This window comes from Panulirus ornatus, chromosome 47 (assembly GCF_036320965.1).
Source record: "Panulirus ornatus isolate Po-2019 chromosome 47, ASM3632096v1, whole genome shotgun sequence".
NCBI classification, from domain to species: domain Eukaryota; kingdom Metazoa; phylum Arthropoda; class Malacostraca; order Decapoda; family Palinuridae; genus Panulirus; species Panulirus ornatus.
Genome location: NC_092270.1, coordinates 18,541,203 through 18,563,654, shown reverse-complemented (window position 1 = coordinate 18,563,654; position 22,452 = coordinate 18,541,203). Strand labels below are relative to the sequence as shown.

The 22,452-nt window shown below is 39.1% G+C and overlaps 1 protein-coding gene across 5 annotated transcripts in view; it reads right to left on the bottom strand.

Moving 5' to 3' along the window:
• LOC139763627 (major facilitator superfamily domain-containing protein 9-like) overlaps positions 1 to 22,452 on the bottom strand; it is a 63,335-nt gene that overhangs the window by 5,201 nt on the left and 35,682 nt on the right. For all 5 annotated transcript variants that reach the window (XM_071689869.1, XM_071689866.1, XM_071689870.1 and 2 more), the window contains 3 exons: positions 16,170 to 16,304; positions 12,412 to 12,486; positions 4,577 to 4,830 (listed from right to left, as the gene is read on the bottom strand). In XM_071689869.1, coding sequence (XP_071545970.1) covers positions 4,577 to 4,830; positions 12,412 to 12,486; positions 16,170 to 16,304 — 464 coding nt within the window. The remainder of the gene's footprint in view (positions 1 to 4,576; positions 4,831 to 12,411; positions 12,487 to 16,169; positions 16,305 to 22,452) is intronic.

Below are 22,452 nucleotides of genomic sequence, written 5' to 3'. Positions count from 1 at the left end.
CAAGGTTCAAGAGGTGAAAAAGAGGGCAAATGAGATTTGAGGTGAGAGAGTATCATTAAATTTTAGGGGGAATAAAAAGATGTTTTGGAAGGAGGTAAATAAAGTGCATAAGACAAGGGAACACATGGGAACATCAGTGAAGGGGGCTAATGGGGAGGTGATAACAAGTAGTGGTGATGTGAGGAGATGGAGTGAGTATTTTGAAGGTTTGTTGAATGTGTTTGATGATAGAGTGGTAGATATAGGGTGTTTAGGTCAAGGTGGTGTGCAAAGTGAGAGGGTTAGGGAGAATCATTTGGTAAACAGAGAAGAGGAAGTAAAAGCTTTACGGAAGATGAAAGCCAGCAAGGCTTTGAAGAATGCATGTGAGAAATACTTAGAAAAGCAAATGGATTTGCATGTAGCATTTATGGATCTGAAGAAGGCATATGATAGAGTTGATAGAGATGCTCTGTGGAAGGTATTAAGAATAAATGGTGTGAGAGGCAAGTTGTTAGAAGCAGTGTAAAGTTTTTATCAAGGATGTAAGGCATGTGTACAAGTAGGAAGAGAGGAAAGTGATTGGTTCTCAGTGAATGTTGGTTTGCGGCAGGGGTGTGTGATGTCTCCATGGTTGTTTAATTTGTTTATGGATGGGGTTGTTAGGGAGGTGAATGCAAGAGTTTTCGAGAGAGGGGCAAGTATGCAGTCTGTTGAGGATGAGAGAGCTTGGGAAGTAAGTCAGTTGTTCGCTGATGATACAGCGCTGGTGGCCGATTCGGGTGAGAAACTGCAGAAACTGGTGAGTGAGTTAGGTAAAGTGTGTAAAAGAAGAAAGCTGAGAGTAAATGTGAATAAGAGCAAGGTTATTAGGTACAGTAGGGTGGAGGGACAAGTCAATTAGGAGGTACGTTTGAATGGAGAAAAACTGGAGGAAGTGAAGTGTTTTAGATATCTGGGACTGGATTTGGCAGCGGATGGAACCACAGAAGCGGAAGTGAGTCATTGGGTGGTGGAGAGGGCGAAAGTTCTGTGAGTGTTGAAAAATGTGTGGAAGGTGAGAATGTTATCTTGGAAAGCAAAAATGGGTATGTTTGAAGGAGTAGTGGTTCCGACAATGTTATATGGTTGCGAGGCGTGGGCTATAGATAGAATTATGCAAAGGAGGGTGGATGTGTTGGAAATGAGATGTTTGAGGACAATATGTGGTATGAGGTAGTTTGATTGAGTAAGTAATGAAAGGGTAAGAGAGATGAGTGGTAATAAAAAGAGTGTGGTTGAGAGAGCAGAAGAGGGTGTTTTGAAATGGTTTGGTCACATGGAGAGAATGAGTGAAAAAAGATTGACCAAGAGGATATATGTGTCAGAGGTGAAGGGAACGAGGAGAAGTGGGAGACCAAATTGGAGGTGGAAAGATGGAGTGAAAAAGATTTTGAGTGATTGGGGCCTGAACATGCAGGAGGGTGAAAGGCGTGCGAGGAATAGAGTGAATTGGAACGATGTGGTATACCGGGGTCGATGTGCTGTCAATGGATTGAACCAGGACATGTGGAGTGTCTGGGGTAAACCATGGAAAGTTCTGTGGGGCCTAGGTGTGGAAAGGGAGCTGTGGTTTTGGTGCATTATACATGACAGCTAGAGAGTGAGTGTGAACGAATGTGGCCTTTGTTGTCTTTTCCTAGTGCTACCTCGCACACATGTTGGGGGGAGGGGGTTGTCATTTCATGTGTGGCGGGGTGGCGACAGGAATGAATAAGGGCAGACAGTATGAATTATTGACATGTGTATATATATGTATATGTCTGTGTGTGTATATATATGTTTACATTGAGATGTATAGGTATGTATATGTGTGTGTGTGGACGTGTATGTATTACATGTATATGTGGGTGAGTTGGGCCATTCTGTCGTCTGTTTCTTTGCGCTACCTCGCTAACGCAGGAGATGGCAGCAAAGTATGAAAAAGAATAATAAATAAATATAAATAAATATATATTTTATTTTTTATTTATAATACTTTGTCACTGTCTCCCGTGTTAGTGAGGTAGCACAAGGAAACATGCAAGTGTTATATTTGCTTGTTTCTATCAGATAAGAAAGGCATAAACTAATTCAAGTTGCTACCTGCACTAGACAGATAACAGTATTTGTAGTAAACTTCAGCCCAGTTAAGATTTCCATTTAGATATCTTGACCAATACTTTTCCATCAATTTGATTATTCATTTTTCACTCATGAAAACATGACTGCTTGTATTGTAAAATATTTACTCAAGCCTTCTCCCAATGCTTCATGCCTGTGTGCAAATCATTCATGAAAGTCATTCCATACAGTTGAAGCACAACTATCACACACACAAAAACTGGTTCAAGATACAAGAGGTATGCATGCTTACTCTTAGAGAAGCTCTGGTAAACTGAAACTACAAAGATACAAAAGTGTACTAATTGTCAGTGTGGAAAATGATCCTCTTCAGTGTTGGAACACAAATTTTCAATAGCTCTCATTAAACTCAGTTAGTGTTGTTGTAACACCACACTCGAGGTACAGTTAGTGTTGTGGTGCCTCCACATCCCAGCTACAGTTAATGCTCAGGTACAGAAATTCCAGTTACAGTTAGTGTTGAGGTACATCCATATCCCAGTCATAGTTAATGTACCTTCACATCCCAACTATAGTTAGTGCTGAGGTACCTTCACATCCCTACTACATTTAGCAATGAAATGTCACCACATGTCAGTTACAGTTACTGCTAAGGTATCTCCACATCACAGCTCCAGTTACTGCTAAGGTATCTCCACATCACAGCTCCAGTTAGTGTTGTGGAAACCCCACATCACAGCTCCAGTTAGTGTTGTGGAAACTCCCACATCCCATCTACAGAAGTTCCCTCAGAGGGCATTTTTTAGCAGCCGGTAATGATGTGACCAAAAAGAGGTCAAGTCTCACTGCAAATGACTCAAATATGTTGATATTATTTCAACTTGAATATAATTTAAAGTAATTCATGAGCCTCTTTCTGATAATTACATTGCTAATACTGCCATGGTATTTCCACTGATCATGTGAACTCAGGTTGTGGAGGAATGTCACTTGTGAGAAATACCAGCTCTACCATTTCCATTGTTCTACTTTTGCACAAACTGGTTTCTGTCAAGATTACTTTTCGAGATTTACATAATACTTAACCACTGTTTCCTGCAAGGAAACAGATGAAAAACGGCCCAACCACTCATATACACATATTATTATCATTATTATCATACTTAGTTGCTGTCTTCCATGTTAGCGAGGTAGTGCAAGAAAACAGATGAAAGAATGGCACAACCCACCCACATACACATTATATACATAAACGCCCACACACGCACATATACATACCTATACATTTCAATGTATACATACATACATATACACATGTACATATTCATACTTGCTGCCTTCATCCATTCCATTCCATATACATAAATGCCCATATACATATCAATGCATACATATATATACATACAAAGACACGTACATATATACACATGTATATATTCAAACTTGCTGCCTTCATCCATTCCCGTTGTTACCCCAACACACAGTAAATACCCCCCTCCCACACACATACACACGGACACACACACAGTGAAGTAGCACCAGGAAAGGACAAAAAAGGCCACATTTGCTCACACTATATATCTAGCTGTCATGTGTAATGCACAAAAACCACAGCTCTCTTTCCACATCCAGGCCCCGCAGACCTTTCCATGGTTTACCCCAGATGCTTCACATGCCCTGGTTCAGTCCACTGACAGCACATCGACCTTGGTATACTGCATCGTTCCAATTTACTCTATTCCTTGCACACCTTTCACCCTCCTGTATGTTCAGGCCCTGATTGCTCAAAATCCTTTTCACTCCATTCCTCCCACCTCCAATTTGGTTTCCCGCGTCTCCTTCTTCCCTCCACCTCTGACAAATATATCCTCTCTGTCAAACTTTCCTCACTTATTCTCTCCAAGTGTCCAAACCATTTCAACACATCCTCTTCTGCTAACTCAACCACACTCTTTTTATTACCACACATCTTTCTTACCTTTTCATTACTTACTTGATCAAACCACCTCACACCACATACTATCCTCAAACATTTCATTTCCAACACATCCACCCCCCTCCATACAACTCTATCTGTAGCCAATGCCTCACAACCATATTTCATTGTTGCAACCACTGTTCCTTCAAACATACCCATTTTTGCTCTCTGAGATAATGTTCATGCCTTCCACACATTTCTAATTAAGGTTATCTAGTCAGAAATTTTTGTATATTTCTTTTAACTTTTTTTCAGGAGAACTCAGGATGTGGAGGTAGCTCAACAATCAGATTTTATGTGACGATTAATGTCAATCATAGATCTAATCAATAGTTAAATGTTTTTTTTGTACAAAGTTATGTTTATTCAATAATCATTCAAATAGAGAGAGGGAGAGAAAGAGAGAGAGAAATGGTTTGTTTACAGATAACTTATCTACTTTGCTAAAATCAATTGATTAATGTAAGTTTGTTTATTCCTGATAAAAAAAATCTAAAGGAGAAACTCAATTCCTACCTGAAATGAAATGAGATATCCAATGGCTTTTGGACTTGCTCCGAAGTTTTGATTGATCAGGAGTGAAAAGTTGGATCTGTACACAAGGGATGAAAAGCTGAGAAAAAATCGCACAAGGAATACATCCCCAAACGTCTTCCAGTCAATATCTTTCATAAATGCAAATATCTGGGTCAGGTTTTCACTCTCAGATTTTTCTTTAGTTGACTGAGATTTTACGGGGGGTACATCTGGGATGAACATCCAGCACAGCACTGAGAAAAATAAAATAAAGATATACTGTTTGATAAAAACAATAAAATTCGTTACAATACCAATGGTAATAACATTCAACCTTATAAACTTCAAAATCTAAAGATTACAAGAGGCATTTTTCATTGAAATTTTCAGTTTATGCAATTTTGGCTAAGACTCTTTCATCTGATTATACCCTTTCCTTATGAATGCACATACACCAACCACTGTGGCTCTACATTTCTTCCTTTTCTACTGAATAAAGTAAAACCTTTTCCAACTATAACTTGTAATTAATACGTCTTAACGGATGGATTTGGAAATAAAACCTTTTTGATATCAATTTTTTCAATTTTTGACGAGAGACTTTTGAAAAGTTAAGGGAAATGTTCACTCATTTGAAAGCATTAAAATTTAATAATTTCGATTCTTCTTTTTGGTTAATGGAATTTTAACATGAAAATCATTTACTTTAACTAAAGAAGCCAAAAAATGTTGAAGTTGGTGTTTTCTTTCCGTAAGCCTTTGAATTCTTGGTGAGGAAATCTATGTGGGATCCTCAAGACTATAAGTATTGAGACAGAGAGAGAGAGTTTTGAAACAAAACTTTTCTCTTCAAGGAAGTGGTCCACAAGCATTAGAGATTCTGTAAGATATTCTCAATGAAAATAAAGGTTAGGACCTTCTAACCCTCCAAATTTTTAGTGGCACAACACTGGTTTCACCAGCTATCATTATCCTCCCTGCTAGATAGCATAAACTAGCTTGTTTCATGCTCATCCTTGGCTGTTATGAGACTGCCACAAAGATATGTTGTTCTACTTGCTGTCCAGCAGCTCTAAATTCTTAGATCATGTGTGTCAACACAAAAGCAGCCACATTTGGTACAGAAAGAGCTCTTTCAGCAAAAAAGAGAGAGAGGCAGGGCTTGGCAAAAATCCAAGGAATAATGATCAAATTCTAGACCTATATTTCTCTCCTCCTGAGTTTGTCCTGCAAGTATGATAGCATAGCCTATGGAAGAAGAAAGGTTTAGAGAAATCTTTCTAGTTATCTATCTATATCTCTGATGCCTGTTCCCTTCAAGAACTTCCAGACTCCATTACTAGTGAACTCCAGTGCCACTTCTTAGCCTTTAATGCCTCACCCTTAGCAGGCCAATGGCTGAGGGCCAATCTAGTGCAGTGTTTGCAGAGGCTCCTACCTAATGTTCCTACTGACTACTTAGACCTAATGTTCCTATCAACTACTTCTACCAAATGTCTCTACCTAAATATTCCTACTCACTACTTCTATTTACTGCTCCTACCATTTTGCCAAAAGACAGGGCTAGCACATAGTTCTCACCACAGGAAATCTATGAGTTGTGAAGAAAGAGCTGTGTGAGTTAAGTGTTGTCAAGTGTTGTGTGTGACAGGGAGATAGATGTTGTATGTTTGTGGACAGAATGCCAGCAGTCCACATGAAGGTGAGGCAGATACATAAGACATAAGCAACTTGACAACCAATGAAGTGCTGGCTCAGCTATCCCTAACCCTCCTGATACCCAGGCGGATAATACTGGTAATATACCTCCCTGGTCATTTGGTTGCCTACCAACTACTAAGATTAAACCCAAAGATGTAAACATATATCTTCAATGATGAATCAAGAGTACTAAAAAACCTGTCTCACCTGATGGAGGAATTTCAATAATTATACACAAAAGATCTACAACATGTGAGCTGAGCTACTGTTTGATGAAAGCAGTAAGGTTGTGACGAAGATCTCTTTCATTATTCTTTTTACCAACAAAAGGTTTCTGAGGAAGGCTACGGAATTAGAGGCAAACCTCCTCACATAATGTGCCCAGGATGAACCAATAAAATGAATTTCTTAATCCTCACTAAGAAGGGCTTCAAGGTTAATTAATCTCTGGAGAAGTCCAAAGAGTCTCTATGAAATTGAAATGGGCAAAGTGCATGAAGCTCTGTTGTTAATGTCTTCCAAGAGTTGATGACAATCAGGCTATTTCTAAATCTAATGGTTTTATTCTTAGTCAAGAACCTACAGTTTGGATTTACCTACCCCAAAAGGCATTGTCATTAATTTTCTCAAAAAAGAAAGAATGGAGAAATATATCTCGAACAGGGTTGCAGAGATTCTTGAAAGCACTCTTATATGAGGCAGTAGTATTTCTAGCCTCATTTTTGTTATGAAAAATGTTAAAGGAGTACACTACACATGAGACTTTAGTCACGTCTGAAACATCATTTTCCTTGTGGAAGAACTGAAAGACTTTCTAGAGTGACTGGTACTATTACGAGTAAAAGTATGAATTATATGCCACATCACTTGTCTGGTGGACTGGAATTATTGGAACCAGACTTATCTTTATCCCCCACCTACATCTTTTGGAAAAAACCCTTCTCAAGCTAATTAATTCTGAGCGTTTATACCCAAAGTGGGACAAACTACCTTGGTGCCAGAGACTTTCAGCTGTGCCATATTTCATGGTTGATACTGCAGGTTTTTCTTGGCCATTTCAGCGTTTTCAAAATGATCCCTACCTTAAATGCCTGGGAACTAAGAATTCACATGCGAGGATTCTTTTCAGCACTTCAACAAGCAAAGGTTTGGAAAATGAAGTTGGAATTTTGGGTTTCCTCATCTGTATAAAAAAATGATGTCTGATGGATGAACCTGTTCAATGGAGGTATGTGACACTCAACCACTAATACAAGTGTTGAAAACAGCTTTCCCAGTTACAGCACCTTCCAGAACACCCTTACCAGCCTCCAGGGCTGGACAACTGCTGTCAACTAAATCAAGACCATAGTCATGTGCATCAAGCTTTACTTCCAACTCTGTCCCTCCCATTTCTGTTCATGTCTCCTCTAGGGTAGTCTGGTTCTAATAATTCCATCCACCTGAAAAAAAAAATAAGATTCAGCCTTCCAATCAAAAGAGTACCAGTCAGACTGGAAAGCCTTTTAGTTTTTCTTAAAGGATCTGATGTCTTGGACATGACTGAAGCCTGATTTTGAAGTTCTGAAGCCTGATTTTGAAGTTATTTACAAGCTTTTTTCATGACAAAAATAAGTCTAGGAACACTAAGGCTTCATATAAGAATACACTGCATGAATCCCTTTCCAAGTACTTTGTGATTTATATGTCCTGGTCCATTCTGAGATATATTTCTTTGATATTTCTTTTTTTTTTTTTTTTTTTTTTTTTATACTTTGTCGCTGTCTCCCGCGTTTGCGAGGTAGCGCAAGGAAACAGACGAAAGAAATGGCCCAACCCCCCCCCATACACATGTACATACACACGTCCACACACGCAAATATACATACCTACACAGCTTTCCATGGTTTACCCCAGACGCTTCACATGCCTTGATTCAATCCACTGACAGCACGTCAACCCCTGTATACCACATGGCTCCAATTCACTCTATTCCTTGCCCTCCTTTCACCCTCCTGCATGTTCAGGCCCCGATCACACAAAATCTTTTTCACTCCATCTTTCCACCTCCAATTTGGTCTCCCTCTTCTCCTCGTTCCCTCCACCTCCGACACATATATCCTCTTGGTCAATCTTTCCTCACTCATTCTCTCCATGTGCCCAAACCATTTCAAAACACCCTCTTCTGCTCTCTCAACCACGCTCTTTTTATTTCCACACATCTCTCTTACCCTTACGTTACTTACTCGATCAAACCACCTCACACCACACATTGTCCTCAAACATCTCATTTCCAGCACATCCATCCTCCTGCGCACATCTCTATCCATAGCCCACGCCTCGCAACCATACAACATTGTTGGAACCACTATTCCTTCAAACATACCCATTTTTGCTTTCCGAGATAATGTTCTCGACTTCCACACATTTTTCAAGGCTCCCAAAATTTTCGCCCCCTCCCCCACCCTATGATCCACTTCCGCTTCCATGGTTCCATCCGCTGACAGATCCACTCCCAGATATCTAAAACACTTCACTTCCTCCAGTTTTTCTCCATTCAAACTCACCTCCCAATTGACTTGACCCTCACCCCTACTGTACCTAATAACCTTGCTCTTATTCCCATTTACTCTTAACTTTCTTCTTCCACACACTTTACCAAACTCAGTCACCAGCTTCTGCAGTTTCTCACATGAATCAGCCACCAGTGCTGTATCATCAGCGAACAACAACTGACTCACTTCCCAAGCTCTCTCATCCCCAACAGACTTCATACTTGCCCCTCTTTCCAGGACTCTTGCATTTACCTCCCTAACAACCCCATCCATAAACAAATTAAACAACCATGGAGACATCACACACCCCTGCCGCAAACCTACATTCACTGAGAACCAATCACTTTCCTCTCTTCCTACACGTACACATGCCTTACATCCTCGATAAAAACTTTTCACTGCTTCTAACAACTTGCCTCCCACACCATATATTCTTAATACCTTCCACAGAGCATCTCTAAGAAGACCATTTGCTTCCTTAATGCAACCCATGAGAGCTTTCTAAAGTCCCAAACATTCTAAAATCTAGTAGTTTTTCCAACAATTTAGCTCCTCAATATTTTCTCATGAAAACTCTTACTCCTTATGACCTTCAGCTGTGGAAGAAGATTTTGTGTTGTGTACAGACTCAAAAATCATCTCTTTGATGACATTGTCACATGGAGGTAAGATAAACCCAAACTGTAGATTCTCAGCCAACAATGAAACTAACTGAACCAGAATTAGCCTTAGTGTCATTAGTTCTTTGATGACATTTATGGAAGACATTCATGTCTCAAGTCCATTTTAATTTCACTGAAGCACTTTGGACTTCTTGAAAGATTATCAGGGGATATACGTGTTTGTGCACCTTGGAACCTTGAAACTTCTCGTGGGAAGCCATATCTCTACATGGATTTCAATTTACTGGCTTGCCCTAGGCATTATGCTACAGCACATTATGTGAAACAGTTTGCCTCTACCTGCACAGTAAAACTGAGGTAATGTAGAGGCACTCAAGACTGTATCAATCAACCCCTTAACATATAAAGACAGATATTCATGTGAGCAGAGCAGCACCTGGATGATGGCTCAAGAGGCATGCAAGATAATTTCTCCCCATATTCAACCATCCTCCAGCAATGCCAATAAGTGCTCACTTTCATGAGTTTTCTTGGAAGAAAACTGAGGAGTTTGTAGCTAGATATAGAGGAACGGGCAGATGATGATCCTGAATTATTTAATGATGATGATCTCCCTTTGGATCATCTGAAGAGTGATCTTAAGAACACTAGTTCTCCCAGCACTGAAAGCTGAGTAAAATGAGGCAGGAGGAGGTTTTCTTGCAAAGGTGGAGGTAGTGTTGCCAGCACCTGCTTGACCTTGACAACACTACAACTAACTGGTGCAGCTGGTAGTTTTACAAACTTTCGTTTGGCCGTTATGAAAACATCATCGATTACTTTTTCTATCTAGATCTCTGATACCTGTTCCCTTAGCTCACTCCTTTAAGGGGGTGGCCATGGAAAAAGAGTTTCCAAAACTGGTGACTTCCAGCATTGCTTCTTAGCCTTTAATGCCATACCCTTAACAGGCCATAGACAAAGCCAACTCTAACGCAGTGTTTTCAGAGCCTCCTACCCAACATTCCTACTGACAACTTCTACCAAATGCATCCACATAACGTTCCTGCCTGATGTTCCAACCAACTACTTCTACCTAATCCTCTTGCCTAATATTCAAGTAATCACATCTATTATAACATGAAAAGATATATCATATAATACAGAGCATAATAATAATCAGTATCAAGTTATTCAGTGAGGGTAAAATAAATGATAACACATGCACAGCAGCAGCTCACTTGATACCCAGTCCTCAAACCCACATTTTTTAGCACATTCAGCTGAAATATTCACAAAGCTTCTACACCTTATCAGAATAAAACTGTGGATGAGATATACTTCTAATGGAGATTTTCATTATCATTTCTGAATATCTTTAAAACTATAAGGTTAAATACATTTCTAAAACAATTTGAAAAACATCAATTTTGAGGGTTGCAAAGGAAAACTTAGTGAGACATCTATGGGTTAAGAGATGCTACCTTTGAGGTACACAGGACAAGGTATTCTATAAAAGAAACAGCAAAATGGAACAACATTTACGGGTACTTGCTGATGAGAAAGAGTGTTGAATGTCCCAGAAAACAAGGATGAATGGAGAGGAGTAATTACTGACCTCCCTTTGCTTAAAAAGAGAAGGATTTACAAAGAAAAGAGCCATAGCAAACCACATTTTTCTTCTTAATCATGTACTAGAGATAAATATTGAGAAAAAGAAAGCATTTGCAGCATTTACGAATTTTGAAAAAGCATGTGTAAAGAAAGTTGTCATAAGGGTGAGCGGACTAAAATAAATGTGGGAGTACTTCTAGACTATGTACTGTCATCATGATATCTAATATTTGCTTGAATGGGCCATTGCATGATACAAGAATGAAATGAGGTGATTGCATGGCATAAGCATACCATTGTAGAACACACGGGAAGTCATCAAAGCTTTCATATGTAGATAATGCTATTTCATTATCAGAGAAGAAATTGGGCAGCCTGATTTTTGTCTTTTACATAGATGAGAAGTCCAAAGGTAACTTTGCACTGAAAAAGATTCAATATTTACAAACATTAAGGATAAGATTAATAATGATGGTAGTGAGAAAGTTGAAGTCAAGAGTAAAACCAAGCAAAGGATAAGAACTGAAAGTTCAGAGTGTGGAAGAAAATTGCATGATAAAGAGAGTCATTTAATGATAGATGTGAAACTTTTTTCTTTTGAAACATAAAAATAAAATAAGAGCTGCAGAAATAAATAAATTATGCAGTAAAACAGAATCAGAAAATAATGAAGATCTGTGAAACAATAAATGGAAAGGAACAAGGACAAAAACCTGTTTACAATGATATGGCTCAGATGTATATATATGGCACAAGATGAATTAGTAAAGAAGCACCGGCAGATCAGTGAAGGAAATGAGAGAGACTGGCTACTGCTGTGGATGCAAAGTAAATGACTGCTGGAGGCACTTCATATGTGAAGGTGACAAGGTTAGTGGGATGCAAGTGATATCTGACAAACTAACTTACTGTAAAAAGAAGAAAAATTAGGAAGTGCTGTTGTAATGTAGAAGACTTTGTTCTCTTTAAGATAAAGGACATCAGCCAAGGATATATGTAAGTGAGCTGTGAAACTGTGTGCATTTTACCTACCCTCACATATAGGAAATCATAGTGAAAATTCACAGAAAAAAAAGAAAACTACTGATGGCAATTTATACATAGAACTTCTATATTATTTTAGTCCCGGGTGTTCCTAGATACTGCTACAATGTTCCATTATGTGTTTTGAGTTAATGACATCTGTCATCATGACTTTTCACATTCTTCTTCAACATATAGAAAACACTACCCAATAGCTCATATGACCAGATGCTAGATTTATTCAATTCATTTTACTAAATATGTTCAGCAAAATAAGCTACAAGTCATATAAAAAAATGGTAATATCTTTTAATTTCTTTAAAATGTTTAATCATTTAATATGATGAAAAAATTGACTTACCGAAATTTACAACAAAGAAAGAAGCACCCAGGTTACACACAAGAGAGAACCCATCCTGAAGTTCTGAAATATGACCTGAAACATTATAGATTATATCATTATTCCAGCCATGAAATACTTATCTTTAAAATCAAATTATATTATCAACCACATAGTCACATTACCTTCATAGACAAGAAAAGAATTATGAATCAAAACATAATTAGAACAGTAATATTACACAAGATTATGTAAGTTTCAAAAGAGAAAAACTTTCTCTCTGGGCTAGTGTCCTCTGAGCGTAAGAAAGTTCCTAGGATCCCTCAGGGATAGGAGCCTTTAAACCCTGCCTTCTGGTGAAAGCTGCCTCACGCTCACTGCTAAATCAATTATCAATAGTAACAGCCTGCTTGTTCTGTCCCTGGTCTTCCCTTGACCAATCAGTGACACCATGAAGGTGGTGATGTTCCCATCCCAATGCCAATCCAGTTTCATACCAGCCTATCGCTGCATAATTCTCAGGTCACAGGCATTACTCTGATGAAAGCCACTGATGGTTGAGAGGAGAGTGTTTCAAGAGAACAGAAGGGAACACAAGGAGAAAACATCTTAGAAAAAAAAATGTTTGTGAGATACTGCCTTAGAGAGAAAGTTAGCCACTGATGGTTGAGAGGAGAGTGTTTCAAGAGAACAGAAGGGAACACAAGGAGAAAACATCTTAGAAAAAAAAATGTTTGTGAGATACTGCCTTAGAGAGAAAGTTAGCCACTGATGGTTGAGAGGAGAGTGTTTCAAGAGAACAGAAGGGAACACAAGGAGAAAACATCTTAGAAAAAAAAATGTTTGTGAGATACTGCCTTAGAGAGAAAGTTTTTAATTTTCAACAACTTATATTCCTCTCCACTGCCAAAAGGTTCTTTGGGCTTGAAAGTATATCAACCTGAAGGAGGAGGGCTTGACGAAATAATATTAGACTAAAGGATAAACAAAGGCAAAGCCATCCTGTGGCATATCAAGAACCATCTGTTCAGAGGGTTGTGGTGCCCTGATTCACACGAGGTAAATCCTCCACAGCTCTTGACTACAGCATTAATTTAACAAATGTATTTCAGAAATGCCAAAGATTTTTTATTCATCTCCAAGGAATGTTTCTCAAGAGGGAATATATGGGCCATGCTGGGTCAAAAAAATAAGTTCCTTAAACAAGGAAGGGGTGTTCTTTGCTGTTTTACGCATCTTGAACTAACATACAGGTTCCTCTCAATAGTCTATGGTGGTCTCTAATAAGACTTAAAGAGATTTTACTAAGCAAAGGAGTGATGCTATGCTGTTGCAGTTTTCTAAGAATAAATATCTATAGTGGTATTTCCAAACACACTCATCTCACTCTAGCCAAGAATCTATGGTTTGGGTTTGTCTTGACCCAAGACATGTTACCATCAAGAAAGATGATATTTATGTCTTGTCATTACCTCTTTTTCTAAAGCCCACAACTAAAAGGAACAGAGTTTTCATGAAGAAATAAGGAGGAGCTAACCGTCATAAAAATTCTTAGACTGTACAAGGACTAAGATGTTCGACAGCTTTCAACTGGGCTGTGGCAGAAAAGCTAAAGCAACTGGTTCCTCAAATAGATGATTAGAGAAGCATAACCTGTATAAGTTCTGAAACACCTAGACTATATGAGGCAGTAGTGGTACCATTTACTGCTTAGTTTTATTCGTAAAAATGCCAGAAAAGACAAACATGGAGCTAAGGAAACCTATGAGGAACTGCACCTTCAAGGAATGAATGGAAGTTTCCACACTAACTGACTTTCTTTAAGTAAAGGGAGTCATTATGGAAAAAAAAGTTTACACGTTAAGCACTCTCCAAATCTCTGTTTGTACAGAATCAATGTTTGAGAAAATACATATGTGGAAATTTCAGAGCTCAGAGCTTTAAAGTTGGGCTCCTAAAACAAGGCTGAGGTGGCCAAAAAGTGCATGAGGTATCAGATAAGGAGAGCTGTGTACCATACGTAGTTTCAGCACCAAGTTTGACACATCTACTTTGAGGCTACACAAGCAACTAAACCCAAAAACCATGTACTTTGGGATGAATTTTTTTTATAAGCGTTGCTCGAGCAAGGTCATAAATTTGGTTACAATAATTCCTCCATACAGTCGTAACATCTACTGGAAATCTATCAAATGATGGAGAGACATAGGTCAGCAGTGAAGTATTTGCTATAAAAAATAATCTAAATACATCTCTCTACAGATATTTCTATTGTTAATGATGATGAAAACTCCTTGCAGATAGAAAGAAGGATAAAACAGGCCTTTCTTCAATGTTATAAAAGAGGTGACGTTAGTAACTAACAAGACCTATATGGGAAGCACAACCTGCACACTATCCAGAAGACTACATGAGGCTCCACCAAACAAGTCACTAAGAAGCATAGCACTGCTCTCACACGAGACAACAGTTAAATCTACATGGATACTACACTGTGAACAAGGCACAAGATGCCTACAAATTGCCAAAGCTCTAATCATTAAGGAACAACAACCAAAACTCAACAACCAGAACATGGGCCAAGACAGACTACCACAACTACACACCACAGCATTGCATAATAACCATTGAGTGCACTGCCTCATCCAGCTACCAGCAGTCATTCCCAGTTGCTCCAGTGACCTCTCCATACACTTCTGAAGATGATTTCATAGATTCAAACTGAAATGTTGCAATAACCCTTGAAGTATCTTACACAGCCTTCCCACCCATATAAAAAAAGATATTAGGCAACTTGAAAAATTCAGAAAGAATCTGAGAAAAAACAGTTATTGATCATTATCTTTTTTAATGTTAATTGAGACGGCATGGACAACCGAGGCCCTAATCAAGGCCATCTCTATCTATCTAACTATCTATCTATATCTCTGATGCCTGTTCCCTCTAGAACTCCTATCAAGGGGTGGCCACGACAAAAGAGTCTCTACTTATCCCTGTCCTTACATACCTCGCATACACCGTTCCACACATTCTTCATTTGTTTCTCTCCCTCCAGTATTCCTCCACCCTATCTGCCCATGTCACAGGTGGTCTTCTACTCACAACACCTCCTTTAATGGTACTATCATACACTCTCCTTCTAAACCCCAACCACCTTAAAGTATTACATTCCATTCATTCTACCACTCCACAATTCATTCCCTTTGCATTCCTTGCCATGCCACATCTCACATACATTCTTTCATTTCTTTCTTCGTTCCATCTGGTCACACCACATGCTCTACAGAATTTCCAGTTTTATTACAATCCTTCCAATTGTGAAATCTTACGCCTAAGCACAGGCCCTACTGTAACATGGTTCTACATCTAAGCATAGGTGTGGAAATACTGCTTTTTATACCCAAGGACTCAAAGTATAATCATAAGGTTTAACAAGAAATAAAGATTACAATACAAGTCTTATCTCTAGGAATGGGATGATACACAAATAATGTTTTCTATCATGATATATCATTACAAAAATGAGAAGTTTCATCCAAGTGTGGGGAAAGCAATAATGTGGTCTTATCTTCTTGGATAAGACGTCCAGTAAAAAGGTCATACCTCCAAGTACGGGACCTATAACACTATTGCCTTAGCTTCAAGCACAGGACTTACTATAGGGAAGTTCTACATTTATACATGAAACCTAAAATAATGGTATGGTCTGTCTGCATGCATGCAGACCATAACAATAAAGTCATACCTTTATATATGAGACCTAAAACATAGGATCTTACCTCCAAGCATGGGACCTATGATAAAGCCCATACTAGATGAGGCATTAAATGTCCCAAACACCTGCGATCTTTCCTCAGGAGGGGTAATATCTGCTAGCAGGGCCCGGCACACAGTCTGACTGTGTTTAAATATTCCTGAAAAAATTTGCAAACTTTACAATAATGCTGTTTAAATATACATATCATTTGAGCAAGTAAATCAATCTTATGTATGTGTCTATCTATCAGTCTATCCATAATCAAATCTATTACTAATATCATTGATTGGACTAGGTGAATATAGCCTCTCAAACCACTCACACATCCTCAACACATGCTTGATGACTTAAAGTGAAACATGAATTTCCATACGTACATAAGCACTTTTAACTTTACATATAAAGTTGATTTACCAATTTAGACCAGCATTACCACTCCTATCAAGTCTACATTCAAAATGCCTCCACTGCATTAGGTTGAAAATCATTCCTTTTACATCCTCAATTGAAATGTTCCTTGTTTAATCATTTCTCTCACTGCCTCTATCCATCTTCTGAGGGATAAATATGTGTGGGTACTTATTTAATAACAGAAGTTAAGAAACAAAATATGTAACCACTTTTCTGTGCTGGATGAAATGAAAGATGAACGTGAAAAAACAAGGGCTGCTATCACTGCGGAAATTCTGAAAGATCTTTTGGTGTTGGTTGAAGATGTGGCAACTGGCTACTAAGTGAGATGTGGTGTGAGGAGCAGAATATGGCACTGTGGACAGGGTGACTCGAGAGTTTGACGAAGATTGTGTTAGTTGCGATGGAACATGGCTATATGGACTCTAATTCCATTTGTGACAGTATCATCAGAGTTATGTATGTTCAGGCACAAAGAAAAAATCAACAAATGATGGTGAAGACTGACTAAGAGCATCTACGTGTTGAAAGTGGAGGAAGAAGGGGAACTGGATATACCATAAAGGAGATAGAAAGATGGAGTGTAGGATGCTTTGCGGTATCATAGCCAGAATAGTCATGATGGCAAGAGGCTTGCACCGGACAGGATAAAATTAGACTGACATGGTAAACAGGAGGGCAATGTGTTGCCAATGAGCTGAATCAGTGCAAATAAAGCACTGAATTTTCAATAAAATAAAGTCTGCATGGTTTAACTGGGGATGGTAGACTCTAGTTTTGGTACATTATATATGACAGGTGGAAGCTGTATGTATGCAAATGTGGGGCCATCCTTGCTCTGTTCTTGATGCTACCTCACTACAGCATGAAAAGGGAATTTGGTTAAAAAAAAAAAAAAAAAAAAAAAAAGTATGTCTCTGCTCATCTACTTCATGCGCTCATACTTTTCAACATATCTTAGTATGCTATCTCAGTTACACTGTCTTACTACCACTCTTCTCCCTTTCACAGTCATTCCTTATAAGATCAAACTATTTTAACAGTTATTCCTCACAAGATCAACTTATCTTACACCACATACTGTCCTTCAGCATTTCATTTCCATAATATTCACCCTCTTCCTTTCCTTTGTATTCAGGACCTATGAATCTATGGTCATACAACACTACTGAGACTACTATAACTACCAAGCACATCTTTGCCTTTATATACACTGAAATTTTCCTCCCCACGTTCCTTAATGCATCCATGACCTTAGCCCCCTCCTCCACCCTGTTACTCACTTCACCCCCTATTGTTCCATACATCCATTCCAGGTATCTAAAGGGCACCACTTTCTCCAGGTCCACCCATTTGATCTAACACTTCTCTCTGATTTCTTCACTTCACTTTAGCCAATGAGGTAGGAGGTGCTGCTACTGTGGAAAGAAAAGCAGCTCAAAATTGGGAAAAGTATTGAGTTTTAGCATCTCGACGGGTACTCTAGTTTTACTGGAGTAGCCAAGTCCCACCCCACCTTCTCATGGTGACCTCGTTAGTACACCCCTTAGGGGTGGAACTAAAGGAAGAGGCATTGCCCAATTACATCAGGGCAATACTTTTTGATTTGGACAAACACATGAAGTGCACTGTTACTTTTAGTTACTGACAATTTTGGAGCCTCGCTGCCTTTGGGAACACTGTGCTGGTGTTGCCCTCTGCCAGTGACCTGTCAAGGGTGAGGCACAAAAGGCTACCAAACTGCACTGAAGTCTGCCAGTTAGCCGAGGGTAACGTAAATGAGCAAATGAGAGTGATGGCGCTGAATTTGAATGGGATGATTTATGACAGTAAAAGAAGGGAGGTTGTGGAGAGGTTTAAAAGTTGTAGCATGGATGTGCTGGGGAATAGGGAAACCCATATCCTTGGGCAGGGTGTGTGTGGAGTAAAAATGGAAATGAATGCAAGTTATGGGGGGACACGGAAGGTGTGGTATGGACAGGAATGAGTGAAAATTATCGAGGAAGAGGAAATGAAGGATGTGCAATTCTGCTGTCATCAAGAGTACGGGACGGTGTTACAGAGCATGGATGGAATGGATCAAGAATAGTGTGAGCTAAAGGAAAGATTGGAACTGTGAAGTATGCATGGGTATGTGTATATGAGCCTGTGAATATGAAGACTGCACGAGGTAAAAATGAAATGAAGCTTTTCTGGAAAAATCTGAATGACTGAGTGAGAACGAATGTGGCCTTTGTTGTCTTTTCCTAGCATGGGGTGGGGTGGGGGTGGGTTGGGGGAGGGGGGGTCATTTCATGCATGGTGGGGTGGCGACAGGAATGAATAAAGGCAGCAAGTATGAATTATGTACGTGTATATATGTATATGTCTATGTATGTACACATATGTATACATTGAAATGTATACGTATGTATATGTGTGTGTGTGTGTGTGTGGACGTGTATGTATATACATGTGTATGTGGGTGGGTTGGGCCATTCTTTTGTCTGTTTCCTTGCACTACCTCGCTAATGCGGGAGACAGCGAAAAAGTATAATAATAATAATAAAGTGAATGCGAAAGTGGGATGTGATAAAATTGGTGAGATAGTTGGTAATTTGGGAGTGCCTGGAGTAAATGAGAATGGAAGTTACCTTGTAGATATTTGTGCTGAGAGGGGTTTATTCCTTGAGAACATCTTTTTTCAGCACAAGATAATTCAAAGGTATATATGGATGAGGAATGATGGAAGAGAAGAGCAAAAGGCTTTGATTGGCTATGTGGCAGGGGATGAAAGATTGAAAAGGCTATGATGAATGCTAGAGCTGTAAAAGGATTGTTTGGAGACAGACCATTCTGCAGTTTTTGAGGGGATGAGGATCAGGGAGAGGTGGAGATATGGTGTAAGGAAGAATGGAGAGGTAAAGGTGTTGGCAAGTGAGAAGATGAATCAGGAAAAATACAGGGAGGAGTATGAATGGAAGGTAACTGAAAGCTTAGATGGAAGTGCAGTGAATCTAGGATTGCAGTCATGTGTGAATGAGGTATTTAAAATGTTTAGTGAAATACCAGTAAAGGTTGTAGAATCAGTGGTTGGATACAAGGTAGAGACACAGGAATAAAAAGGGCAGTGCATGGTTGACAGAAGAGTTTAGAAATGCTGTGGAAGAGAAGAAAAAAGGCATATGGTACATTCCTCAATAGGAATGTACTAGTGGAAGTTCAGCAAAGGAGGAAGGAAGAATACAAAATGTTTAAGCAATCTTTTAAGAAGCTGACAGAGGAAAGCAAAGAAAGAGTAGATGACGACTTTGGAAGAAAATTAAGTGAAAGTTTTGGGATAATAAGAAACTACTGGTATTGGTGAAAAAAGAAAGAGGTGGAAATGGTGATGTGAGAAGTAAGGAAGGGGAATTGTTGAATCAAAAGGAGGAAGTGAAAGGAAGATGGAAAGAGTATTTTGAAGAACTGATGAATGTGGGAGAAGGGGAGGCAACAGTTGTTACATGCATGGGTATGGAGGAGGGAAGGAAGAGGATACAAGTGCAGGGGGCTATAGCAAAAAGGGAGGTAAGAAGGGTAATAATGAGGCTGAAGGTAGGAAAGGTACCAGAAGTGGATGGGATTATGGATGAAATGCTGAAGTATGGAGGAGAAAGTGTGAAAAAAAGATGCATCTTATGTACAATATAGCATGGAAACAGAAGGTTATGCCTGAGGATTAAGTGAAAGCTTTCATTGTTTCTTTACTCATAGGAAAAGGTGCTAACAATGGATGCAGCAATCACAGGGGAACAAGTTTGTTAAGTATACCAGGAAAAGTGTATGCAAGAATATCAACTGACGGAGTGAAGGAAGGGACTGAATGCAAAATAAGTAAAGAGCACGGGGGGCTTTAGTAAAGGCAGGGAAATGTGTGGATCAGATTTTTGCCATAAAGATAATCATGGAAAAGTATTTAGCAAAAAAGTAAGAAGTTGTATGCAACTTTATGGATCTGGAGAAAGCATATGACAGAGTTAGTGAATGCTTTGTGGGATGTATTATGGATATATGGTATAAGAGGACAACTGTTGGATGGTGTAAAATCCTTCTATGGAGGAGCAAATGCATGCAGAAGAGTGGATGGAGAGATGAGTGAGTTTTGGGATACATGTAGATGTGAGGCAGGGCTGTGTAACATCAACGTGGTTTTTTAATATACATGTGGATGGAGTGATAAGAGAGACGAAAGTAAAACTAGGGAAAAGGGGTGCAGAGATGGAGTTTGGCAGTGAGATATGGTGGCTAGTAGGAAGCCTGTTTGAGGATGATACTGAGTTGTTTGTTGAGAGTGAAGAGGAGCTGTAAGTGTGTTTTATGATAAAGTGTAAGCGTAGGAGATTGAAGGCAAATGGAAGTAAAAGTAAAGTCATGGTGTTTGAAAGGAAATGGAGTAAAAATGTAGATTTTGTAAAACCATATATAGAAAGAAGAAAGTGTAATGAATTGCACTGTGGATGCGGGGGGAAAAGACAGGAAGAAGTAAGGGAATTGAAGTACCTGGGAGCCGTCTTAGGTAAGTGTGGTGATATGGAAGGTGAAATAAGGGAGAGAGCAGTACAGGATAGAAGAGTCATTGGGTCCCTTAACAGAATAATGAAGGATAGAGGTGTAAGTATGAAAGTGAAGAGAGAATCAATGGACAGCACAGTCCTCCCAACCCTGATTTATGCAGCTTATACATGAATGTGGAATGAGGTACAGATGAAAAGAATCCAGGCTGCAGAAATGAGTTAATTAAGAAGAGAATGTGATGTGGCTAGACAGAATAAAGAAAGAAATGAGAGGGTGTATGAGAGATGTGGTATAGCAAGGAATGCAAAGGGAGTGAATTGTGGAGTGGTAGAATGGTTTAAACAATACTTTTGATGTGGTTTGAGCATGTGGAAAGAATGTAAGACTGGAAGTTTACAAGCAGAGTGTATGATAGTACAATTAAAAGGGCTGGCGTGAGAGGAAGAATGTGTGGAATGGTGTATGCGAGGGAGGCATGTAATGACAGAGATAAGTGCGGACTCTTTTGCCATGGCCAACCCTTAATGGAAGTTCCCATGTCAGAGATATAGATAGATAGATGTTCACATTTAGCCTCAACTTTCCCCTTTACTCACTCTCCCTAACATTTTCATCAACTTCTGAAATTTCTCACTGGAATCTGCCAACATAGCTGCTACATCAGCTACAAAAAGCAAATAATTTACCTTCCATGCTTCCCCATCACAAGCACACTGCAGACCCACTCCTTACACAAAGACCCTCATATTTACCTCCCTCTACCCTACAGAATAAAGAATCATGGTGGCATGCCACATCTTTGATCCAAATCCACTTTCATCATAAGCCCTTATACTCACAGACATGCATCATTCTCCTGGCAAAATTTCCTCAGTTCATTTCATAATCTTCCATTTACCCCATACATTCACAGTACCTTCCACAGGGCATTTCTGACAATTCTACTATATGCTCTCTCCAAGTCCATACTTGCTCATGTACAAGTCAATTTTTTTCTCAAAGTGTTTTGCACAAGTTCTTTAAAGTAAACAATGATCCTCCCCTATTATCTTCTCTGCACACACCACCATCTTCATGATTACGACCCTGCCATGCACCTTACCAGGTACACTCACAGACTTACACACCAGTAATTTGAATAATCAATACTTCTCCTTTGACTTTACACAATGATAAGACATTCAAGCACAGGAATATAAAATATTGGTATAAGGTGGAAGTGAGCAAAAAGCTGCAGATTGACATACAGACAAGTTTAATCATTGTCATTCTGTTGTTTGATAAGAGAAAAGCATTTCAGATAAAGGTAACTGTAACACTGACATAACTTTCACCATAAAGTCAGTTGCCTACACCTG